The following is a 23,340-nucleotide window of genomic DNA, read 5'->3' on the forward strand; positions in this document are numbered from 1 at the left end:
CACAGATCTGTCAAAAGTCACTGACCTATATGCTTAAAATTTGTGAGTTTTTATTTTATTAACTTATACCCTAATACAGTGATTTAAACAAAAATACAGAATGGGTGTTGAGTGCCTTCAAAGGTTCTACTGTGATGATAATGACGGTATTCTCCTTGGACAGATGCCTGTAATGAATTATACTACTAGTGTGTTTTCCCTCTATGTTTTATGTATTAAAACAAATTACAACGAAGATTTGATCATTGCAGAGAATGTTTAACATGTAGTTAAACATTATGAAATAAAAATGCTAACACCTGAAATGACACCACAGCAGAGGCTGCAAGCAACATTTTTTCCCCTCTCAAACATTGACCAATGTAATCATTCGTGTGCGTGTCTGTATCATGTTATCTGCTGCTTAAAACATTTCAATGGGGTGCCTGGGTGGCTCGGTTAAGCGACTGCCTTCGGCTCAGGTCATGATCCTGGAGTCCTGGGATCGAGTCCCACATCAGGCTCCCTGCTCAGCGGGGAGTCTGCTTCTCCCTCTGACCCTCCCCGCTCTCATGTGCTCTCTCTTTCATTCTCTCTCTCTCAAATAAATAAATAAAATCTTAAAAAAATAAAAATAAAAAAATAAAACATTTCAATGTCCTTACGGGTCTGTAAATGATCCAGTCCTACCTGTTAATTCCCTATTACTGTTGTAACAAATTATCACAAATTTCATGGCTTAAAACAACAGAAATGCATTCTCCTACAGTTCTGGAGGCCGGGTCTGAAATGAGTCTTCTGGGGAAAAATCAAGGTGTCAACAGGGCCTTACTCCCTCTGGAAGCTCTAGGGAGGAATCTGTTTCTTCACCTTTTCCAGCAGGTAGAGCTACCTTTCCTGGCTCTTCCTCCATCTTCAAATCCATGGCATAGCATCTTCTCTGCCTTGGCTTCCCTCACATGGCCTTTTCTTCTGAAACTTCCCTGTCCTTTGTGATGACACTGGGGCCCACCTGGATAATCCAGGATAATCTCCCAGGTCCTTCACTTAACCACACCTGCAAAGACCCTGTCCACATAGGGAACCATGCACAGGCCTGACTGATTAGGATGTGGCTCTTCAGGGCCACTGTCAGGCTGACTGCCCTTCACCCACCTCTCCGGGCAGCACTGTGCCAGCTACACTGCTCTTCTTTCAGTCTCTTGCCTGTACCATACCTCCTCTTGCCACAGGCCTGGTTCACACACTGGTTCACAAAGGGGAGAGACCACTATGCATAAAAGACAGAGAATTTCAGCTCCCATGAGAGCTGGGAGGGATGCCACAAGTAACAAGGCGAGGACAGTGTGAGCTATAGAACCCTGAGAAGCTGCTCTGCTGACGGAGCATTCAAGGAGCCATTCTAGAGAACAGAGTCCTCCAACAGAGGTGGGTGCCATGGTGATTCAAGTCCTCTGTTTCCTCTCCCAAACTCTCCAGGAAGTCTGCATTGCTCATTACAACTTTTATGTGAATGTGTGGAGCCAGGCTCGGGGACACAGAGCAGCACCTGACACTGGGTTAGAGGAGAAACTGAGGGCACACAGTGCTGGGCCCGGCCCTTGCCAGCAGTCCAGTTGGGCCATGGAAAAACAGGATGGCAGACTGGGAGGAGTGACCAGGTGGAGCATCGTGATAGAACAGAACCTCATGACACTCATTTTTCCAGAGTCCAACCCCCGGGCTAACAAGATACGAGGGGAGCTTGGGAGGTGCCCATGGGTCCATCCCTGGGGGGCAGCTGGCCCAGACACTCAGATATCTACTTACAGCTGTGGAGAGTCGTGACGCCAACGTCATTTCCAGGTTCCCCTTCAGGCCCACCAGGGATGGCACCAACGTCAATAGGTCTTTAACCTCTACAAACACGGGCCAATGCTGGTGGGGAAAGAATAAGGAGATCAATTCAAATACACATATTGGCACATCTTCAAAATTTCTTGAAAGAAGTTGTGGCAAGTTACTTCTCATAAGTAAGACTAAGTAGTTTCTTAAATGGCTTTAAATTAAACATAGAATAAGGAAGCCATGAAATTTTCTGAATACTATTCAGTGAACAGCACTAGTGGCCTCAGGAGAGTTCCTTTCTTTCTCTGGCCTTCAGCAGCTGGGAAAACTGGGGGGCAAGCTGGGGTCCAAGGCCAACTGGCTGGGTCCAGTCTGCAAACACACTGTGTCCAGTGTGGCCCATGTGTTTGTAGCAACAGGAACGAGTCACCGATTTCAAAGCTGGGAGATTCCTCATGAATGGGAGCGCTGGCAAGACCAGCTGGGACTGAGGAGTGGCCCTGCTCTACCAGGGACAGTGATTCCCAGGTGTCCCCAAGACACCACGGCCAAGTGGCCCCACAGCATCATGTGCAGACTCTGGATTTGTCAAAACAGACAGAATATGTCTCTATCTAGGTCTCTATCAAATGTAAAAAATTAAAAATAAAAAAAAAGGGCCCCTGGGTGGCTCAGTTGGTTAAGCATCTGCCTTCGGCTCACGTCATGATCCCGGGGTCCTGGGATCAAGCCCTGAGTCGGGCTCCCTGCTCAGCGGGGAGCCTGCTTCTCCCTCTGCCCCTCCCCACCTCGTGCTCTCTCTCTCCCTCTTCTCTCTCACTCGCTCTCACTCTATCTCAAATAAAGATAAGATAAAATAAAAAAGAATGAAAGGGGCACATACATTAAGAAAACTGGAAGAGAAAAAACTTGTTTGTGAAGTGAAAATGATTTCTACCTGTTTATATGCAATTAGATTGCCTGTGCCCCCCTCCATCAATTTTCAATATCCCATCTGGTCCTACTGACTTAATTTACCTCTCTGGCCCCTATAGATACATGTGATCCCTACACTAAAGGCTCCTCTTGGTTTTAGAATTCTAGACCTAAAACATCCTCCTACTTTGTCAGCTAGGAGACAGGAGGCCTGGCGTCTGGTCCCTGTTCCCTGAAACTGAAGATGTATGAACCCACTTACTGTAGGGGCCCAGAAGAGTCATCTAAAGCATCCCAACAAAACATCTTACAGGACCTGAAGTGAAAGGGGTCGGGCCTCCTTCAGGTCTTCGATGGAGAAAGAGCACCCATGGCTGATGGCTTCCTTTCTCCTTTTACCTTATCTGCAAAGCTGGGGCATTCAGAATCCATTCCCAGCTCTGATGGAGTTAGGAGTCTGCCCTCCCCTGAAAGTTCAGAAGAAAACTGTGTCACCAGGCAAGGAGGTACTCCCACCATCAGCAGCCTCCTGCAGTTCCTGGTCTTCCAGAAGCATCCAGCCCCAGTTCCCTGTGCAGCTGTCCTATCAGTGCACCACATCCCATCCAGAGAGGTCAGTCTGCTATCCAGTTCCTGACAGGGCCCTCCTCCCTGGGCTCTGGCCTCCCCTAAGGCTGGCATTGTCTACCCCAAGCCTCCTCCCACCTCCCAAGCAAGCTGGCCTGCTCCCGAGTACTTTCTTTTCAGCTGACACACAAGTCCGAGTACCCACTGACTCAAGAGTAAAAATAACACCCCCCCCCTCAGCATCCCCTGCCACAGAGGGCTCACCAACACCCAAACAACTCCTCTATACTCAGCATACAACTTGAGCAGAGCAGACAGATCCCCTCACTGCCTGTCCAGCACCCTGCCCCCATGACCGTGGCCGCGTGCCATTCCTCACTCCTTGCAAATGTCATTCATCTGTATCTCTGCACACACTGATCCCTTTGCTTGGAATGTTTGCTATCTCTCACATCATCCTAGAAGCTATTATATTATCCTTTAAGGTCCAACTCCAGCTGTCCTGTTAACTACAGATTCTTCGATCCCTCTAGGAAGAAAGAATTGTTCCTTCTTTCTTCACAGGCAAACGTCTGCTCACTGCCTCTGCTCCCTGATACTTGTTTGTGGGATGATCAGATGAGTGCCTGCCTCGCCCACTAGGCTACAAATGCCAGGAAGGCAGGGATAGGCCTGCTTCTGCTCACCGCTGCACCCCCAGAGCCCCAGAGCAGCTGGTACAGACTTCAACACAATATGCTGAGCGAATAAATGAGGAATCAGATGAATGAATGAATTCATCTCACCTACTCTGAGCATGGCTACATCCTAATTCATGTCTGATTCAGTGCAGAAAGACCACATACACAATTAAAACCCCTGTCATTGCCTCTGGGTGCACCCTGATAAGGTCTGAAGGACACACGTGACCTGATAATAGAGGCTTCCTCCACGAATAAACTGAGATTGAGGGCTTAACCTCAACTGCGATACTTACTTTATAAAAAAAGAGAAACATTTATACCTTCCTTCCTTGTGTAACTGAAAGATAATTCTTTGAAGAAAAACAAAAACAAAAACAACGAACTGATACTCTGACCACTTACTGGGCCTCAATCCCTGGGCCCAACGATAGACTGAACCCAGACCCCATAAACAGAGAACAGACCCCTGGCCCCAAATCTAGAGGAGGTAAAGCCAGGACCTGACCAGTGCCCTTGGGGCCAGCCCACTGTGCCAGGCACAGCCACGAGGCACACCTGCCAGGTGGTCATCCTTGCTGCAGGCTCTTAAGACCCGAGGCCCCAGCATGAGGCAGCCTGGGAACAGATGGAGCCAGGTCACCCTCCTGTGTTGTGGGACTACCCTGTGGAATGGTGCTGGCAAGACTGCCTCCTGCACCGCTGAGCAGCGGTGAGTAGGGAGGTGGTGGTGCACGCGCAGGAGCCATGCAAACCTGAGTGCCCTTGAAATTCACCATAGCCGGGAGGCCCTGCACGTTTGCAAATGGGAAGAAGGAATGAGTTGTATCTTCCAGGGTTTTTTCTGTTTCTCCCAGCTGCCGGGCCTCCCAAAGCTGGATGGCTCAAGGCCTGGATTTGCAGACAGCCTTCCCCCGGTATGCTCTGGGCCTGCCTTCCAAGACACCCCTTTTGCTGCATGCTAGCCTCCCAGATGGCAACTTAACACAGAGGTCCAGAAAGGTGTTCTGCCCTCCAGTAGACAGTTCTCCTGGACTCGCCTTCTGCACCACCACTGCTAATGGTCAGGTACAATCCCGAGCCCATCTTCCCCCCCACATACCATCAAATCTTCTGGACTCTGCCAAGATCCCCCAGCTGACTGATCAACATTCTCCCAGGCTGCAGCAACTAAGGGACACGCAATGTAGTGGAGGGGCTCAAACTCATGCTCCGTGAGGAGGCCATGGAAGGTCAAAAAGGAGAGACCCAGGGCAGAGTGTCTGTCCCCAGTATCCCCAGGAGGGTCTTAGGGAAGGGGTGAGAGACTACTACAAAAGCCCAAGGGGTGAAGCTCTGAGGTGGGAGAGATGGGTATATAGGTTGCCAGCCCCACAAATGAATGCTTTCTAACAGTCCTGGCCAGTACACAACGGGCTGCTCTAGCCCCAGGAGCAGTGAGTGTGCCATCCACTGAGCCGTGCAAGCAGAGGCTAAGTAGGAGGCATCATGAGCCTCATCCAGAGACTGGGGGACAGGGTGGGTGCTGATCGCCCCTCTCCAACTCAGAGACAGGTGCACAGGAAGGCTGAGCAGCCATCAGGAAGGAGATGTGGGGTCCAACTGAGGAAGGCACACACTAGCTGGGATGTCCCCATGGGCTGCAAAACTAAATTTAAATTTAATTTCACTGACTAAAAAGCATATCATATAGTATGATCCCATACTTTTTTTTTTTTTTTTAAGATTTTATTTATTTATTTGAGACAGAGAGAATGAGAGAGAGAGAGCACATGAGAGGGGGGAGGGTCAGAGGGAGAAGCAGGCTTCCCACTGAGCAGGGAGCCCGATGCGGGACTCGATCCCGGGACTCCAGGATCATGACCTGAGCCGAAGGCAGTCGCTTAACCAACTGAGCCACCCAGGCGCCCCGATCCCATACGTTCTTGACAGATACACACCACAACGTTGACCAAGATTATGGGCACCCTCTCTTCTTCACTTACATATATTGTCTAGAATCACAGACTAATTCTATAAAAATGTTTAGGCAGACAAAGCAAACCCTCAATGATTCAAACAGCATTACCTGAGCATAAACAGACCAGGAGAAGCGAATGCTAGAGTGTGTGCTCTCGCTCAAGGGCCTCCCTACAAATGCCTCCACCTAAAAGAGATCGCCGCATCCCGTGCCACCTGGACCCCAGCCCGGGCTCTGGACAGAGATTCTGGGGACTGGAGGGAACAGTGCCCATCACCCTCAGGGCCACAGCATGAGGCATACTCGGGCGCCCATCCTCACAACCCTGTGAGGTAGGTGCATTCGTTAACCCTGTCTGTAGGTGGGGAAGCTGATGCAGGGGAGGCTAATGAATTCCCTCACATAGTGAGCAAATAGGCAAAGAGTCTGAACCCCTCCAGGCCCTGCCTGATGAACCTGCATTCCCTGGAAGGAAAATGGTTTGAGCTCCCCAGGCTAACATTGTTCATGTGGGCTGACCTTGGAGAGGGTCATCAGAAGCTTCTATGGATCTCAGACCTGAGGCCTCTGGAGGGACCTCCGGCTGGCACCACTGAGCCCGGGACTCCTGGGCATCAGGCCAGGCTCAGGGCTCTCCCAATCTATCTGTGATCCCCAGGGAGCCTGGCTCCCCACTCCCTCCATCCAGGGCCCCATGCTGGTTATCATATGCCCAGTACGCACTTGGATGATGTTCATCACCAGGCCGGCCGTCAACATGCCCAAGCCTGAGAATAGAATGGGCACCACGATCTGGCAAATGATAGTGAAGACAGTCTCAGGGAAGACCCCGTGGGGGGACCGGGTAAGCTCACAGCTGAAGCCTCGCAGCTTCTTGCCCTGGAAGCGAAACTCCAGATTCAGCTGGGTGACCACCATGGTCAGGCTGCCAACCACATGCACAGGAGCAAGACGTCCAAGTCTGTCCTCTGTCCTCCTCACCTACACCAGGATATGTTTCCTAAGAGGTCCACACAGGTAATGTTGCCAGTGCCCTGAGCTGCTGGAAGGCTCCCCGACTGCCCCCCCACCAAGGGCGACAGCAAGCAAGAAACAAAGGCCAGTGTGACTCAGAGCCTCATTTGGCTCCTGCTGTCTGTCCACTCCCTGCAGATCAGGTTCTCCTCAGAGAGTGGCTGCTGTGTCAGCTGGGACCTCCCTCAGCAGGACTGTCATGAGGAGACTCACAATCTCTCCCAGTGACCTTGACAGCATCCAGCCCACGCTGGCTTGGGCTGGACCCAGGGAGACAGAGCCACATGAGGCCTGGCCTTGGTGAGGGCTGCAAAGAATCCTGCCTGCCTCTGCTTATGCACCCCAGGCTGCTTCTACTAGGCAGAGAAGTGCCTGGACAAATCTCAGCATAAAGGACCCACTCCTACAGGCCCCTGAGGAGTTCATTCCTCAAGTTGAGAGGGCTGCAGGTACCCAAGAAAGAAGCCATGTCCTACGATCACCTTGACTTCAGAGTCCAAAGGCTCATGGCCATATGAAGAAGCTGTGTTCACAGAGGAAATACAGCCCTGTTCTCTCTCAAGGGCCCAGAAGGCTTATAAACATGTCTCCAAAGGGACCCCACCACTCTCATCCACTACAAAGGTTAGACCAACCCTGATGGCCTGCTGACTGCCCCAACCCAGAGAGTTGGCTGGGACGTTACCTTTGACTGCCTGTGATTCTATTGTTGGGTGTGCCCTGTGCATTCCACAGGTACCAAGGACAGAATGGCAGGCCTGAGGGCTGGCTGGAACAAGGATCAAGGCCACAACCAAAAGAAGCCCCAGGTCAGAAGCACACTCACCTACTGACCCAACAGGACTTAACCTGGACCAGGCCCTTGATCTGGGCCTCAACTTCTGCTCCTGTTCCTCTCAGGCAACTTAGCTGGTTCCCCTCTATTGGATAGTCTATCCCACACTCAGGTCCCATCCCCTTAGCCTGGAGTTCATGGTCCTCACCAATCTAGATCCTACTGATTTCCTCAAGCCTATCCACCTCCTCACCAACTCCAGCCAAACTTCTCCAAAAAATATCTCCCTCAAGCCCCAGATATTCCTCTCTCTGCATCTGTCCTCACATAATTCATTTACTCATTCATTCAACAGATATTTTTAAGCCTCTCCTTGGAGCCAGACATAACGAGCTCTACCCTTCTTGGACATTCGTCCCTTTGATTTGTGACTGCTGGCCCAGTAGAACACAGTGGAAGAGACATCATGCCAGTCTGGTTCTTGAGAAACTAAGTCTCCACTTCCCATCTCCTGAGATGCTCATGCTTGAAACCCAGATACCACACTGTGAGGAGCCCAAGTGGTCACACGGAGAGGCACCCTATGGGTGTTCCAGCTGTGATTCCAGGTGACAGCCAGCAGCAACTGTCATGTCATGTAAGTGAGCTACCCTGCATTGCGTACGATGTGTGGAAGCCACAGCAGCAGATGCTGCAACGGAGCAGACACCCATTCTCATGGAGCCCTATCCAAACTGCAGGTTCATGATCAAACTGAACGACTGGCTTGAAACAAGTCACCAAATTTGGGTGTGGTGTGCTGCATAGCAATAGGTAACAGGGACATCTGGGAGCCTCATCCCCACTCTACTTTTCTCATCTCAGATAAACTAACAACTACCAAGCCTCCCCTGAGCTTTCAGACTCCGTGTAACCCCCATGTAACTCGATCAGTCTTCCATGATCATTCCTTCCCACCCCTCTCCCTAGCCTCCTGCTTCAATGAATGGTTCTGCCAGAAACCCAAAACCCACTCTGATTACCCATCCCCTGACCACCTCAACCCCACATCCAATCTGCTTGTCCCCACGTCTCTCCCATGTCTGTCCCCTCCTCTCCAGCTCATGGACACCACCTTTACCACGGCCCTTACTACCTCCTAACCCATCTGTCCACCAGAAGTAATATGCTCTTCACATTAACATTTTATATTACATCTCCAAGTCACCTGCTTGCCCAAATACCCTCATTAGCTGTCAACTCATTATCTGAAAAAGTTGAGATTCTGTGGCCAGACATTAAAGGTCCCTCACAATTTTGGGGGGAAAAGCATCCATTTGAGCCCTCTCTTTCTAGAACATGGTCATCCACCACACAGCCTAGAAGGAACTTCCCGGGACCCTCACGTGGGCCATGCCTATGTTCACAATACTCCTGCAGGTTCCACACACTGCTCAGGCCAAACTCTTGCCAAACTTCAGGGCCAACTGAAGTGTCTTCTCATCTTTAAGGCCATCCCAGTTTCCTGGCCAGAGCCTAACATCTTCCCCAGAATCCCCAAGCTCTTTTTCTGAACCCCTCTGAAGGCAAGCGCACATTTGCTCAGTGGCAGCATGAAATGCACACACGTTGACTCTCCCCTCCTGGAGTGCGCTCCTCTTGAGATTGGAATCTGGCTGACTCACTGCTGCAACTTCAGAGCAGGGGAAAGCATTCATTCATTTACTCCAGAAATTAGTACTGAGGGACTAATATTTGCCAGACTCTTGGTCTAAGTGTCATGGTACATGTTAGCTGAAAGACACACGCTTTCCACATGCCTTCCAGTGTGGCAGCCAAACATAAAAATGAAAATGTAATTATGACCTGTGATAAGTGCTCTGAAGGAAACCCAAGGAATGGGAGCAGAGATGAGGACCAACCAACCACACATAGCACTGAGACCTGCAAGTGAATAAATAAATGAACGAATGAAAGAGCTTCACTCCCTTGTGTAGCCATCTGTGCTTCTCAATGGCCTTTCACGCTGAATCATTTCACTTTCAATCCATCACCAGACTCGCAAAAATATCTCTAGGATGTTCACCAAGAAGTACAACCTTCTGTTTTTGCAAATGAGAAATCGAAGGCCCAACAGGCACATGAAAAAATGCTCCACATCACTAGCCATCAGGGAAATACAAATCAAAACCACACTGAGATACCACCCTACACCAGTCAGAATGGTAAAATTAACAAGACATGGAACAACAGATGTTGGCAAGGATGCAGAGAAAGTGGAACCCTCTTACACTGTTGGTGGGAATGCAAGCTGGTGCAGCCACTCTGGAAAACAGTATGGAGGTTCCTCAAGATGTTAAAAATAGAGCTACCCTACAACCCACCAATTGCACTACTGGGTATTTACCCTAAAGACACAGATGTAGTGAAAAGAAGGGCCATATGCACCCCAATGTTCATAGCAGCAATGTCCACAATAGCCAAACTGTGGAAAGAGCTGAGATGCCTTTCAACAGATGAATGGATAAAGAAGATGTGGTCCATATATACAATGGAATACTACTCAGCCATCAGAAAGGATGAGTACCCAACATTTGCATCGACATGGGTGGAACTGTAGGGTATAACACTAAGTGAAATAAGTCAGAGAAAGACAATTATCATATGGTTTCACTCATATGTGGAACATAAGGAATAGCGCAGAGGAGCATAGGCAAAGGGAGGGAAAACTGAATGGGAAGAAATCAAAGAGGGAGACAAACCATGAGAGACTCCGGACTCCAGGAACCAAACTGAGGGCTACAGAAGGGAGGGGCGTTGGGGGGATGGGGTACCCGAGTGATGGATATTAAGGAGGGCACATGTCGTGATGAGCACTGGGTGTTATACACATCTAATGAATCATTAAACACTACATCAAAAACTAGTATGTTGGCTAAACTGAAGTTAAATTAAAAAAAAAAAAAAGAAAGAAAGAAAGAAATTGAAGGCCCTGAGAGGGTTTGCCCAAGATCATCACACATGTTAGTATCAGAGGCGGGACTAAGACCCTGACTCCCGGGGCAGACTGCCTCCACCAACCTCCCTGCAGTCCACTCCTTGCCCTTTTCCCATCTGCTGCTGCCCGCCATCAGTCCCTGTATTCAAACAAGAGTCTAAACCAGCAGAAGGCAGAGAGAAATGGCATGTTTTTGAGAAAGAAGTTGCAGAAGTTAATTGGTTTACAACAGAACCACTTGGACCTGGCCTGGTTTCTCTGGCCACTGATCACACTGTTCCCACGGCACCCAGCTGGAGGGGCCCCCAACAAGTGATCACTTCTGATTTCAGCAACTCCTGCAATTTCTTTATAGTTCTGAATTTGGTCAAACATCCTAATACAATGTATAATTATACACAGTGGGCCCTTGAACCATTCTCATCAGTACAGAAGATATGGAAATAGACAATCATTTACATAATTTCACACAGAAAGAGATTCTTAATTAAGCAAGTTCTTAATCATTACAAAAATGTTTCTCATTTCTGTTTAAAAAATCAAATGAGAAATTAACATAAACGCACACACACAGAGCAGTGAACACAAGCAGTAAAAGGTCAGAAGGATATACATCAAGATGCTAAAAGTGGCTACTTTTGAGTGGCAGAATTAAAAGTGACCTTTATTTTATAATTTTCTGTACATTCTATTGTGATTACTTGCTTTCATAACCATCGAAACATAAATTGTCACCAAAAATAAATAAAATATATCATTACATGAAAAAAATTACTTTCCTGTGCTATTTGAGAACAAAATCTGTCAACATGGTTTATTGGGTCATAATCCAGAAAATCAGCAATGTGATTTTAAAAACAGTTCTGTAGCATAGTAGAAAATCTCAGAGAGCTTGAACTAGATTCTGGGGCTGCTCTGGGCAGCAGGGTAGAATCTGGGTCAAGGATGAGGTGGTTTCCTGGGTGACCCTGAATAAGTCCCTGCCCCTGTGTGGGCCTCTAACTTCTAATCATGAGGGGTGGGACAGCATCAGTGGTTTTCAGTCTATTCTGCCAGCAGAACGACCTGAAACGTGCAGCCCAGACCCAGGCACAGACCAATGAATCAGGATCCCCAGGGCCAGCTGTTCTCACACATGGTTTCTCTAGGCAGCTCCCTCATGTCACTCGGGCCTCACTCCAGCCTCTAGTCCTCAGGCCTCCTCCAGCCTCCCCCTCTGAGGCTGAGGCACAGCTGGCCTGCTTGTCTTCAGAGCCCTTTCTGCTGTCTAACACTGACTTATGCATCTGCTGTCTGTCCCTCCCTGCTTGACTATGATGCCGTGAGAGCGGGGCCTGCTGTTGGGTCCTCCATAGTGTCCAGGACAGTGCTGCTCTGTCTGTCTGTCTGTCTGTCTGTCTCTCTCTCTCTCACACACACACACACAAACACACACACACACGGATTGCATGAATGAGTGAACAAATGAACAAATAAATAGAATCATAGAAACAAAGAGAAAAAGAAACCCATCAGCCTTCTATAGGTTGAGTGGTGTAAGGCCTAAAATCATTATGATTTGCTGCCTTGGCATCTGGTGAAACCAGGAGGGCCTCAAATGGTCTAACTGCAACTTCCCTTCCCTACTCTGCTCCAACAGACAAGGTCCTCTAGTCAAGCAACTCTCCTTATCAAGGGGACCAGGCACAGTTCCTGCTTATTCCCGAGTAGGGGGTTTTAGTTCCGGCCAGCCCACACTTTGCCATGGGAACCAGGGGCACCTTATCGTATTGTTACTACAAAGCCTGCCTCCTGTAGCTCCTGGCAGTTCACTCTGCTCCCCAGCGCAACCCTGTGTGTGTCTCTGGGTGGTAGGCAGTGTCCTCCTCCCCCAGGCTGTGAGTATATGTGACTGATAAACTCAGTGATTTCCTTTGTCCAGTGTTGGGGTCGCCATGTGTTTGGGCCATCTCCATAATGCTAGGGTGGGAAACCCTCTCACCAATGGAGTGAGGAGGAGGTGATTCCAATAGTTGGCATCATAAATAGGACAGCCCAAACCTGGTCAGCTTTCACCAGCTGCTCTTTGCTAACTAGCTGCTGACATGGCCAGGGCTGCCTGGGATGGAGCCGCGAACTACTGGCCAGCTTGTGCGTTAGCCTGCTCCGTGTTCCACTGTCTCTCCTGGCCACAGCCATCTCTTCCCATCACCAAGTCAAGGACTACTGCCAACTGGCCATGTCCTGGCAGGAGGTGCCTTTGGATGGTGGGGGGGGGGGGGTAGGTGCAAGTGCTCTATGACACTCCTGTCACCTAGTCTGACATATAAATTAAATTGAAAAAATGAGACCCCATGAAACACCCCCCTCTGCTGAGCTAAAACAGTTAACACAGTCCAGTGTAAACTAACAGAGGGTCTTCAAGGATTGAAATGGATCATACAAGACCTACTTGGTGAAGGAGTGATTACCCCCACTGCTCCTCCTTTTAAAGGTCCAATTTGGCCTGTTCTTAAAGCTGGAAAGAATATAAGGTGCCTCAGAGTGCATGACCATAACCTTAATGCTCTGGTTCCATCCAGAGACCCCCATCCAATGTTACTGAGATTACTGCCTCCACCCAATCAGCAGCCGTTAAGTCTTTTGCTACTACAGATCTGGCTAATGTGTTCTATTCAGTGCCTATCTCAACAGCCTCTTAGGTGCAGGTAACCTTCAACTCTGAATAGACACTTTTCCAGGCTACTCACGGGGTACCTCACCAGCTCTGCTATGCACAATCTTTGCAGACAACATCTTAACTGCTTGCACCCTTCTCGAGGAGCACAGGTCTGATATTACATTACGATATCTTCCTCCAGGGAGACTCATGTGACACATTCATTAAGGGCATCCAAATACTCAGAAAGGAGTTCATAAAGAGAGGATGGGCCATGACTCCACATGTAGGAGGCAAAGCCAGCCACCTTGGCAAATTCATGAAAATTATTTTGGTAAACCCAGAGCAACTCCATCCTTGTCACTGTCAGAAAATAGCTACCGATCTCTCAGCACACACTGTTAATACAAGCCCAACATCATTTAATCCTTTTTGGATCCAGAGGCAACACAGTGCTCATCTACACATTTTACTTATGCCCATTTATTCTGTCACTTGCAAAGACACCTGCCTTGAATGGACACCTCCAACAAAAGGCCCTAGAATCTGTCCAAATTAAAGTCAACAGGTATGGGGCACCTGAGTGGCTTAGTCAGTTAAGCTTTTGCCTTTGGCTCAGGTCATGATCTCGGGGTCCTGGGATGGAGCCCTGCATTGGACTCTCTGCTCAGTGGGGAGTCTGCTTCTCCTTCTTCCTCTCTCTCTGTGCTCTTTCTCTCTCTCTCAAATAAATAAAATCTTTTAAAAAAATAAATAAAGTCAAGAGGCATTCCCATCAGTGCCCTCAAATACTCCACTGAAAAAGCTTTAGCAACCTCCTCTTATGCTTCCTAGTCTCTAGACCGTATATCCATAATGGACACACAGTGCCCAAGGACTTCAGATGAAAGAAAATACCTTGTCTACACAATACACCAACCAAGCAGCAACTGCTGGCCACACACTGGGCTCTCCTGGAAAGAGAGGCTTTCACAGACCCTGGCCTGTGACCCTCCATACCCAGCTGCCCATTGAGCCTTGGGAGGCATAGCTATTGAGGCCTCCTCAATGCAGGATGCAATCAAACCTCGGACCCCTGGCATATGCCACCTCCAGGAAGAGGTCTCCCCTGTTCTTCCTCAGCCCCTTGCCAAATGCCTCAGTCCCTTGTCACCACTCCCCTGGTCCCCTGGGCTGTGTAGGGAGCCCCCACGACATCAACTGAGTGCACAGCAATGGTGTCTGTATACTTCATGGGTGGTATGACCACTGTACTATGTGACGGAGCTCAGTAGAATGTTTATGTCCTTAATGAAGGACACAACCCACCCAACAGTCAGCAGAAGTCCCAAACTTTAGGCTGCCATTTAGCACTGGATGCCCTGGCCAGCAAATGTCTCCACCTGCACCTTTCACAAACTCCCGGGCCACTGCCTGACTTGTTCCTTTCAGGGTAAGGAAGAACTTGGGACACTCTTCTCTCAGAGACACCCCAAATATAGGTCAAAGTCATAGATGTCTCCACATGTAGTAAGGCCACAGACAAGGCCTCACTGGGACACTGCTTGTCCTCCTTGGTGTTCCAACATTACTGACCACGGCCAGGCCCTCCTGGATATATAGGATACACAATGCTGGCTCTACAGGAAGGACTCAGTAAACTACCACCTCCCCTGCAGCCAGTGCTTGTTCTTCTCAAAAAAACTCCTATTTAAGCTACAAGGTAGCAAATGAGCCCCACTGGGGGTGGGAGGTTGATTAATCTGGCATTGATTTTAATCTGGATTCATGCTCCTGGGGATACATGCTCCCTGCACTCCCAAAACAGGCCCTTCCACTGCCTTTATGGGCTGCAATGGGGAACCCCTACAAGTTCACCCTCTCCCTTCAGGTCAAGAGGCTGCTTCACTTGCTCGGGAGGCACTTTGCCTGCTCCCTAGAAGTCCCAGTCCCAAGGTTTAAGCTGGCGTCAAGGCATCCCAGGGTCAATGTGGTGTGAGGCCTAAAACTAGCAGTATGATGTGCTACTGTGACATGGGGGCAAAGCAGGATGGTCCTGAGTAGCCTACCCACAGGTTCCACCCTGCTGTTCTCACAGCCTTTCTTATCATAGGGCTGGTGCCTTCTTATCCCTGAGTAGTGGACTCTACTTCCCTGCCATCCTGTGACCATGCCAGTCACACCCTCCCACAGAAACCAGGGGCTTCCCCACCCTTTTGATACCACACAGTGCCTCCCACACCCCTGCAGGTTCACTCTGCTCCCAAGCACTCCCTACTGAGGGCCCTGCACAGCATCTGCTGGCCCCTCTCAGGCTAGGAGTCCCTGTGGCATTTCTCAACATTCCAGGGCTGGGTGCCCTATGTTCAACCACCTCCATAACCCTAGGATGGGAATCTTCCCTCACCAAGGGCGAGGCAACAGGCTGGCCTCAGCCCCTGTGACACTCAGTCCAGGCTCCAATCCCTTCCCTCACAGAACTCTCCACCCCCTTGCTTCTCCCTTCCTGCCAGCCCCTTGCCCTCCTGCCTTTCTAGGTTGCTCCGAGTGTCTCTGCTAAGGCACCATCCCTGCCAGACCCTCCCTCCTCTTTACCCCACCCACTTCCATGGGGCCCAAGGTTCCTGACCACTCTGCAGAGACCACCAGTTTGAACTTCTGCTATATGTAATGCGAAGAGATCAGACTCATCACAAAGAATGGGGTTCTTTCTTCTTCATATGAACACATTCCCAAACCCTGTAATATGCTGCCCTGTGTGGGTACCCAAGGGGCTGGAAAGCTATACGAGAGGAAGCTTCTGTTTCTAAGGAGGACACGGGCTCAGAGCCTTAAAAGAAAGAATATTAATCTCACTACATTAAAAAAAAAAAAATACATGCAGGGTCAAAAGCAAAGTCAGAAGATAAATAGAAAAATGAGAAACATATTTGTAATCCATATCACAATTAAAGGGCCAATTTCCCTATATATAAAGAACCCTTAGGTATCAGTAAGAAAAAGGATAACCACTCCATAAAAATATGGGCAAAAAATAGAAGCAAATATCCAAAGATATTCAACTTCACTCGTTAATGTAAGAAATGCAAACTACACCACAAGGGACCTTGACAATGGCCCCTGATACCCTGTGTACTGACACTTGGTGTAATCCCCTCCCCTTGAACACAGGCTGAACTTAGTGACTTGCCTCTAGCCAAAAGAGGAAAGATGTTCTTCCGTGGTGAGGTTATAAAAGGCAGTGGTTTGTGTCTTGCTAACAGATCGTTTCCTTCTCGGACCTCATGCATTGATGAAGCTGCCATGTTGGACACGTCCAGCAGGGAAAGTCCTGAAGGTGGCCTCTGGGCAACAGGCAATGAGGAACTGAGGCCCTGAGTCCAACAACCCGCCAGGAGCTGAATCCCTCCACTGGGGGAGGGTGAGCCCACTGGGAAGAGGCCACGGCTGTGGCCTAACATCTTGACTGCTGAGAGGCCTGGAAGCAGGAAAACCAGCTAACCTGGATTCTTGCCACAGCACCCAAGAGATAATACGTGAGTGCTGTTTTAAGCTGATAAATTTTGGGATGATGTGTTACATAGTAATAGAGACTAATAGAGTGTACAATGAAATGTAATTTTCCATCTATGGGATTGTTAAAGATCAAAGGATTTGATAATAAACTATGTTGTCAAGTGCTGGAAAACAGGCATTTTCCTTTGGTGGTGGAGGGATATTGAGGTATGTTCCCTCTATCCCCACACTTTGAAGAGTTTTAATCAAGAAAGATGTTGTATTTTCTCAAATGCTTTTTCTGCATCAATTGAGAGGATCATATTTTCAATTTTCTTTTATTAATGTGCTCTATCACGCTGATTTGCGAATGTTGAACCACCCTTGCATTCCAGGAATAACTCGCACCTGGTAGGGGTGAATAATCCTTTTAATGTACTGTTGGATCCTATTGGCTAGGATCTTGGTGAGTATTTTTGCATCCATGTTCATCAGGAATACTGGTCTGTAATTCTCCTTTTTGATGGGGTCTTTGCCTGGTTTTGGGATCAGGGTAATGCTGGCCTCATAGAACAAGTTTAGAAGTTTTCCTTCCATTTCTATTCTTTGAAACAGCTTCAGAAGAATAGTATTAATTCTCCTTTAAATGTTTGGTAGAATTCCACTGGCAAGCCATCTGGCCCTGGACTCTTGTATTTTGGGAGGTTTTGATTACTGTTTCAATTTCCTTGCTGGTTATTGGTCTGTTCAGATTGTCTATTTTTTCCTGCTTCAGTTGGTAGTTTACAAGTTTCTGGGAAGGCATCCATTTCTTCCATGTTGCTTAATTTGTTGGTACAGAGTTGCTGGTAATAATTTCTAATAATTGTTTTTATTTCCTTGGTGTTAGTCATGATCTCTTCCCTTTCATTCATGATTTTATTGATTAGGGTCCTTTCCCTTTTCTTTTGGATAAGTCTGACCAGAGGTTTATCGATCTTATTAATTCTTTCAAAGAACCAGCTTCTAGTTTTGTTGCTCTGGTCCCACCTCCAGGGCAAGTGATTTGGGGATATCTGTCCAAGTTGAAAATGCATGCATCTTTCGACCCAGCACTTCTACTTGCAACAATTTATCCTACTCATTTACTCAGGTGTGTATGAAATGTCAAGATGATTCACTGCAGCTTTTGTTAGTAATACCATTTTAAGTTGTTATGAGCAGAATCATACCCCCTCCCCCAAAATGAAGTTCTAACCCTCCTCACCCACCCCATACCTCAGAATATGACTGCATCTGTTGCCAAAAAATTGGGCCTTTAAAAAGGCATTAAATTAAAATGAGGTCATAAGGATAGGTCTTAATCCAATATGACTGGTGTCCTTACAAGAAAAGGAAATTTGAACGCAGACATGTAGAAAGGGATGACCAGGGAGAAGGTGGCCATCTGCACACCAAGGAGAGAGGCCTCAAGAGAAACCGACGCTGAGGGCACCTTGATTTTGGACTTCCAGCCTCCAGAACTGTGAGAAAAGAAGTCTCTGACATTTCAGCCACCCAGGCTGTGGTACTCTGTTATGGCAGCCATAGCAAACTATTAAATTAAATTTAAAATGCTCATAAGAAGGAAAATGGCTAAATAAATTCTGGTATATTTGTATAATGGAACACTGAACAACCATTAAAAAAAAAAAAGGAAACTCTTAATATACCTATAAAGAATATTGTAAAGGGAACATATTGTGTAGTGAATATACTGTACAGCTCTATTGTAAAGTGAAAAAAGCAAAGCATTCAATAGTCTGTATGTGCTAAAACTTGAAAAAAGAGAAAAATATACAGAAGCAGATGAACAGATACAGATACTTGTTTGTACATGCATAAAATATCTTTAGGAGAAAACACAACCAACTGGGGCCCACTGGCTGCCTCTGTGTAGACTGGGGAGCCTGGTCCCTGCACACATTGGTGAACCTTTTGAACCCTGAACCACATGAATATTCTACCTTTTCCAGGAAAATAAAATTAAAAAAAAAGTGTAGCCTCTATTCTCAGGGAGTTCACATTCAAACCAAGGACACACCAGATCAACACACAAGATAAAAGGAAATGGCAAATATCCCATCATCTGTGAAGGTGAAACGTCAGTGGGGCCAGCACCTCCGTGAAAGACTGCCTATGTGAAATGGGGCAGGAAGGATGATGGGAGGTCTCTTCACTTGGGGCTGGTGGGAAGGCAGGCACAGGGAGGGGACAGTCGAAGTGAGGCTGGAAGCTACCATGCTGCTGAGACTAGAGCCAGCACCACTGGACAGAGCTGCAGAACTGGAGCCTCAGCAGCCCTGAGCCAGTGTGGCACCACTGCCCCTTTCCAGCCTTCCCCACGGAACCCAACTGTACACAGGAACCCACCCCTGTCCCCACAGGGCAGGGGACCTACTCTTCTCCTCACTTCAAGCAGGCCAAACCAATCGAGGCCATTCCATTCCCTTTGCAAATTTTTGGTTTCAAAGTGGGATGTACCTCAAATCTGCCAGTAAGAAGTGGGGGAATTCTGTTGGGAGTGCCTAGGAAAGCTTCCCTGTGCTTAAGAAGGAGGAGCCAGAACACATGACCCATTCTTCTCCCTCTGACCATGATGTAGCTGTAGGACAAAGCCAACTTTGGGTGCTGACTTGGCAGGAACTTGGAAAGGTCCTGGTTTCTTGCAGGCATCGTTGACTGGTGATGATAACACTTTCCAAACCCTGAATTACCCTATCCCGGAAATTCCATTTTGGGAGATGACAGATTTCCTTCTTATTTAATCTATTCTAGGTGTGCTTTCTGATATTTGTGGCTGAAACCATCCTAATTGATATAGCCAAGGGGAGCCCTTGGATACCAGTTTGTGGAGCCTGGATTTTATTCCACAGTTAATAGAAAAATTAACAGGGATCTTAAAATTCAGATCTGCATCATGGCAGTCCTCCTGACATGGCAGTTGGGCCATGACCCTCATGTGGGTCCAATGAACACATGAAAGAAACTCTAGATGGATATTTCTGCCTAATCTTTATCCTCTTGAGTTGAAATTTTATGTAAATTTTTGAAAACTGGCCCAGCACTGCATGTGACAGAATATCAGTGATGACAGGAACAACAGCAGTTAACCTTCACTGGGTGCTTTCTAATGCCCGGCACTGTGACCAGCACTTCACGGTCCTCTTAACAACCTTGTTGGGGTCAACTCTAATTTACAGAAGAGAAAACAGGGGAACAAAGAGCAACTTGTGTAAGTGACAAAGGTCGGACTCAAACCCACTTAGAAAAAGCTCCAGAGCCTGGGCCCTTAAGCAGTTCAGTTCACTATTATACTGCCTCTCCATATGTAATTTATAAACTTATGTGTGTGTGTACACTTTCTAAACCAATGTGTGTACATACAGGGGGCTGATGTGTATGAATGTATGTATAAATATATATGTGCAAGGTGTGTGTGTGTGTGAGTGTGTGAGATACATGCTCAGTGACATCATTCTGCTAGGAACCCTCGATAAAACAGACGTTTTGAAAATCGCTGGTACAGAAAATGGACTGCGGGGAGGAGGACCTGAAGTAAGGAAGGCAGTGAGGAGGCAGGGGCAGGAGGTGGGAGTGGGATGGGGAGGAATCTCCAGGTTATGGAAGCCAGGCACTGAGATGCTCTGGAGGTTACGGCAGTGCTGACTGACCACAGCTTAAAGAAGGATGTAGGGCCAGAAGGCACCAGGTCACCGAGAGAAAGGAGAGGGCTGAGGGCTGGAGGTCAGAGAGAGACCAAACATGGGGACTAGGGCTGAATCCAACCAGGATAGGGACTCCAGTTTAAGAGAAGGCCATCCTAGGGCCTGACGAGGTCTAGGTGGATCTTCAGAGTGGAGCTGGTCACTGGTGTGGTGATGTCATGAGAAACTAGACAGCTGGTTGTTGGAAAGGTCTTTGAGAACCCCATACTGGGGCAGGGCCAGGCAGGTGATGGAGTGAAGGAGGATGGTGTAATAAGAGGGAGTGGTGGGGACTGTGGCAAACTAGAGAACACGACCACCTAGAGGGGGCAGCAACCATTGACTGTGGCCCTGAGAGAATGTGGGTCCAACGTTGTAACAGTTGCCAGGTTTTCAAGAGAAAACAGAAATTCAGACTTTTACATGAAATCTGATTTTAGTGTTGGTTTAAAAAAAATTTTAAACTACCACCCTTACAGCTACATGGCAGAACTGGGACCCAAATGAGTGAGGGGCAGGGCTCAAGTTCCCAGGCACAGAGAGCCCACCACCACCCCCACTCCCAGGGCAGAGTCCCTAGAGCACTGAGTGAGGCACAGGCTGGGAGCTGTCAGATGTGTCAGCCCTGCTTCTCCCAGCCTGCCCCACTCTAGACGATTTTTGTTCTCTGCTGGTTGCGAACTGATAGGAGAGATCTGGCCAGTCATGACTTAGAATATCCTTAGGTATTATGCCTTTCCAGGGAGGACTTCTGAAGGTCACACTGATGAAAGGAATGGGGCTCTGACAGTAGAAGAACAGAAAAGGCATGGTTCATTGGTAATTTTTTTGTCTGATGGGTAACTCCCAGTTCCTCACTATGTGGCATCCCAGGAGGGCTGCAAATCAACGGGCCCTGCCTCCCCTCAAAGAGTGATTAACAACGTGAGTCAGGCTAGCCAAGCAGAGAATGTCCTCCTTTAGGGAACAGTGACTGGAACAGGGGTGGATGCCTGACATCAGGATCAATTTTTAGAGATTGATGTGGACATTGACAAAGAGGTCTCTTTTTTTTTCTAAGAACACATGTATTAAGGATTAACTGCCAAGGGCCATCCTCCCATCTAGGTACAGAATTCTGCCTGAAAATAAAACATAGCTGAGTGACAGAGAAAAAGCCAGCATCATGATATCATTTAAGCACTTAGATCATGCCATGCCTGAAATCCAACCCCTTAGATATTTCAATTATATGAGCTAATAAATTGTCTTTTTAAAGCTTAACCTGGGTTAAATTTAGTCTCCATCACCAGTAACTAAAAGAATCTTGCCCAATTTGTAGAAAAATGATATTTGAAAGAGAAGGCCCTGCCCCTTGTCCTCAAGCTGGACTCAACATGCAGCTGCCTACTCTTCAGGGATGACATTCAACAATGCCACCAACAGCACTATTACCATTTAGTTTCCTCTTACCTGGAAATAGTTCAAAAGTACACCAGCCCCGGAGAGTCCCAGTCCTGCAAACATGAAGGGCACTACCACCTGAAGGCCAATGGACAAGGCAGTTTCCCCGCTGAGCTCAGTCCCCAGTGGTTTAGGGACCGCCCTTTGGCTCTCAGATTCACTCAGAGGTCCATCTTCTGAGGTTGCAGAGAGTCTTCCAGGACTGAGTTTGTGTGGCAGAACCAGCTCCTCTGGCCGCCGCTGTCGGGTCTCCGTCCCATCCATGTAAGCAGAGCTGAGCCCCTGGCAGCCTTAACCTAGGAGATACAAAGCAACAGGGGCTGTTCAGTAGAGTTCCTGACCCCTCTGGGGCTGATGCCATGTAAGCCCTCACACAGTGACTGCCTCCACATGGTCTCCTGCAACCCCAATTTAAATAGATTTTTTATTTAATATGCACATATTTGAGGGAAAAAAACACATTATAGAAGAGAGCACTAAATATTTAGGAACTGGAGTTAGCAAACCTGGTGGTATAGGGAACTGAAAATTCTCTCCATAAAAGAACAAGAAAACTAGCAAAAAGTGTGGAATCCACTTTTTCAGAACTCTGGGAATTAATCAAAGGCTTGCAGTAATGCAAAGAGTATTTATTCAAGAAAAAAAATGCTTAATCTTTAGCAAGAACAGCAACAGAGGTGATTGTGATATATTAACTGTGCCTTAGTCCCACCCCCTGCTCTCTGGTTCTGCAGCAGCCTAAAAAACCAACAGCCCAGAGAGAACAGAATGGGCTCAAGCTCTTTCAAAGCCTCATTTTCAAAAAATTGTCATTCTTTGACCTAGTAGGTGGATCACTGGAAGTTGCCACTTACAAACTATCTGTATTTCACCCCACTCCTAATTCACTCAGTGTACAAAAGCCTTGCCCTGAGGGACATTTGTTGGAAACAATTAAAGACACTTCACAGCTGCCTGAGGCAGTGGGTAATAGCTGGGGTAAATAATACACTAACCAAAAAGCCTAAAAGGAAAAGGGGAATTAGATGTGCAAATTTTGCAGTTCCTAAAAATTCCTGGGAATCGAGAAGGCCACTCATACTGGGCTGGGCATCTGCTCACAAAATAGCTGAGAAGGCCCAAAGCTCTACCCTCCAGCTGCTCTGGAGGCTCTGCACAAGCAGAAAGTGAGGGCGAGGCAGAGCTGTCCGCTACCAGACAACGTGCTGAAGGTGTGCCCCAATGCACACACAGAGCCCCCAGGCACAGACAGGGATGTTCGGCAGTTCCACGCAGTTCCACGCGGGGCCTTCAAGGAGATCTCTAGCCAAGCGTTACCTGACCACGAGCAGAGACTTCAGTGGCCGCATACAACACAGAATACAAA

General features: G+C 47.9%; 1 protein-coding gene across 9 annotated transcripts in view; it reads right to left on the minus strand.

The window, feature by feature from the left end:
* Positions 1–23,340, minus strand: part of SLC41A3 (solute carrier family 41 member 3) — a 108,738-nt gene that overhangs the window by 69,984 nt on the left and 15,414 nt on the right. For 6 of the 9 annotated variants that reach the window (XM_034996416.1, XM_034996420.1, XM_034996421.1 and 3 more), the window contains 2 exons: positions 21,984–22,270; positions 1,789–1,896 (listed from right to left, as the gene is read on the minus strand). In XM_034996416.1, the coding sequence (XP_034852307.1) occupies positions 1,789–1,896; positions 21,984–22,238 (363 nt within the window). In that variant the 5' untranslated portion in view covers positions 22,239–22,270. Of the gene's footprint in view, positions 1–1,788; positions 1,897–6,651; positions 7,175–21,983; positions 22,541–23,340 lie in introns of those variants that run through there. The other 3 variants (XM_034996414.1, XM_034996422.1, XM_034996423.1) reach the window with 3 other exon arrangements.

Source organism: Mirounga leonina, unplaced genomic scaffold (genome assembly GCF_011800145.1).
Source record: "Mirounga leonina isolate KUSES-001 unplaced genomic scaffold, KU_Mleo_1.0 Mir_94, whole genome shotgun sequence".
Taxonomy (NCBI): Eukaryota; Metazoa; Chordata; class Mammalia; order Carnivora; family Phocidae; genus Mirounga; species Mirounga leonina.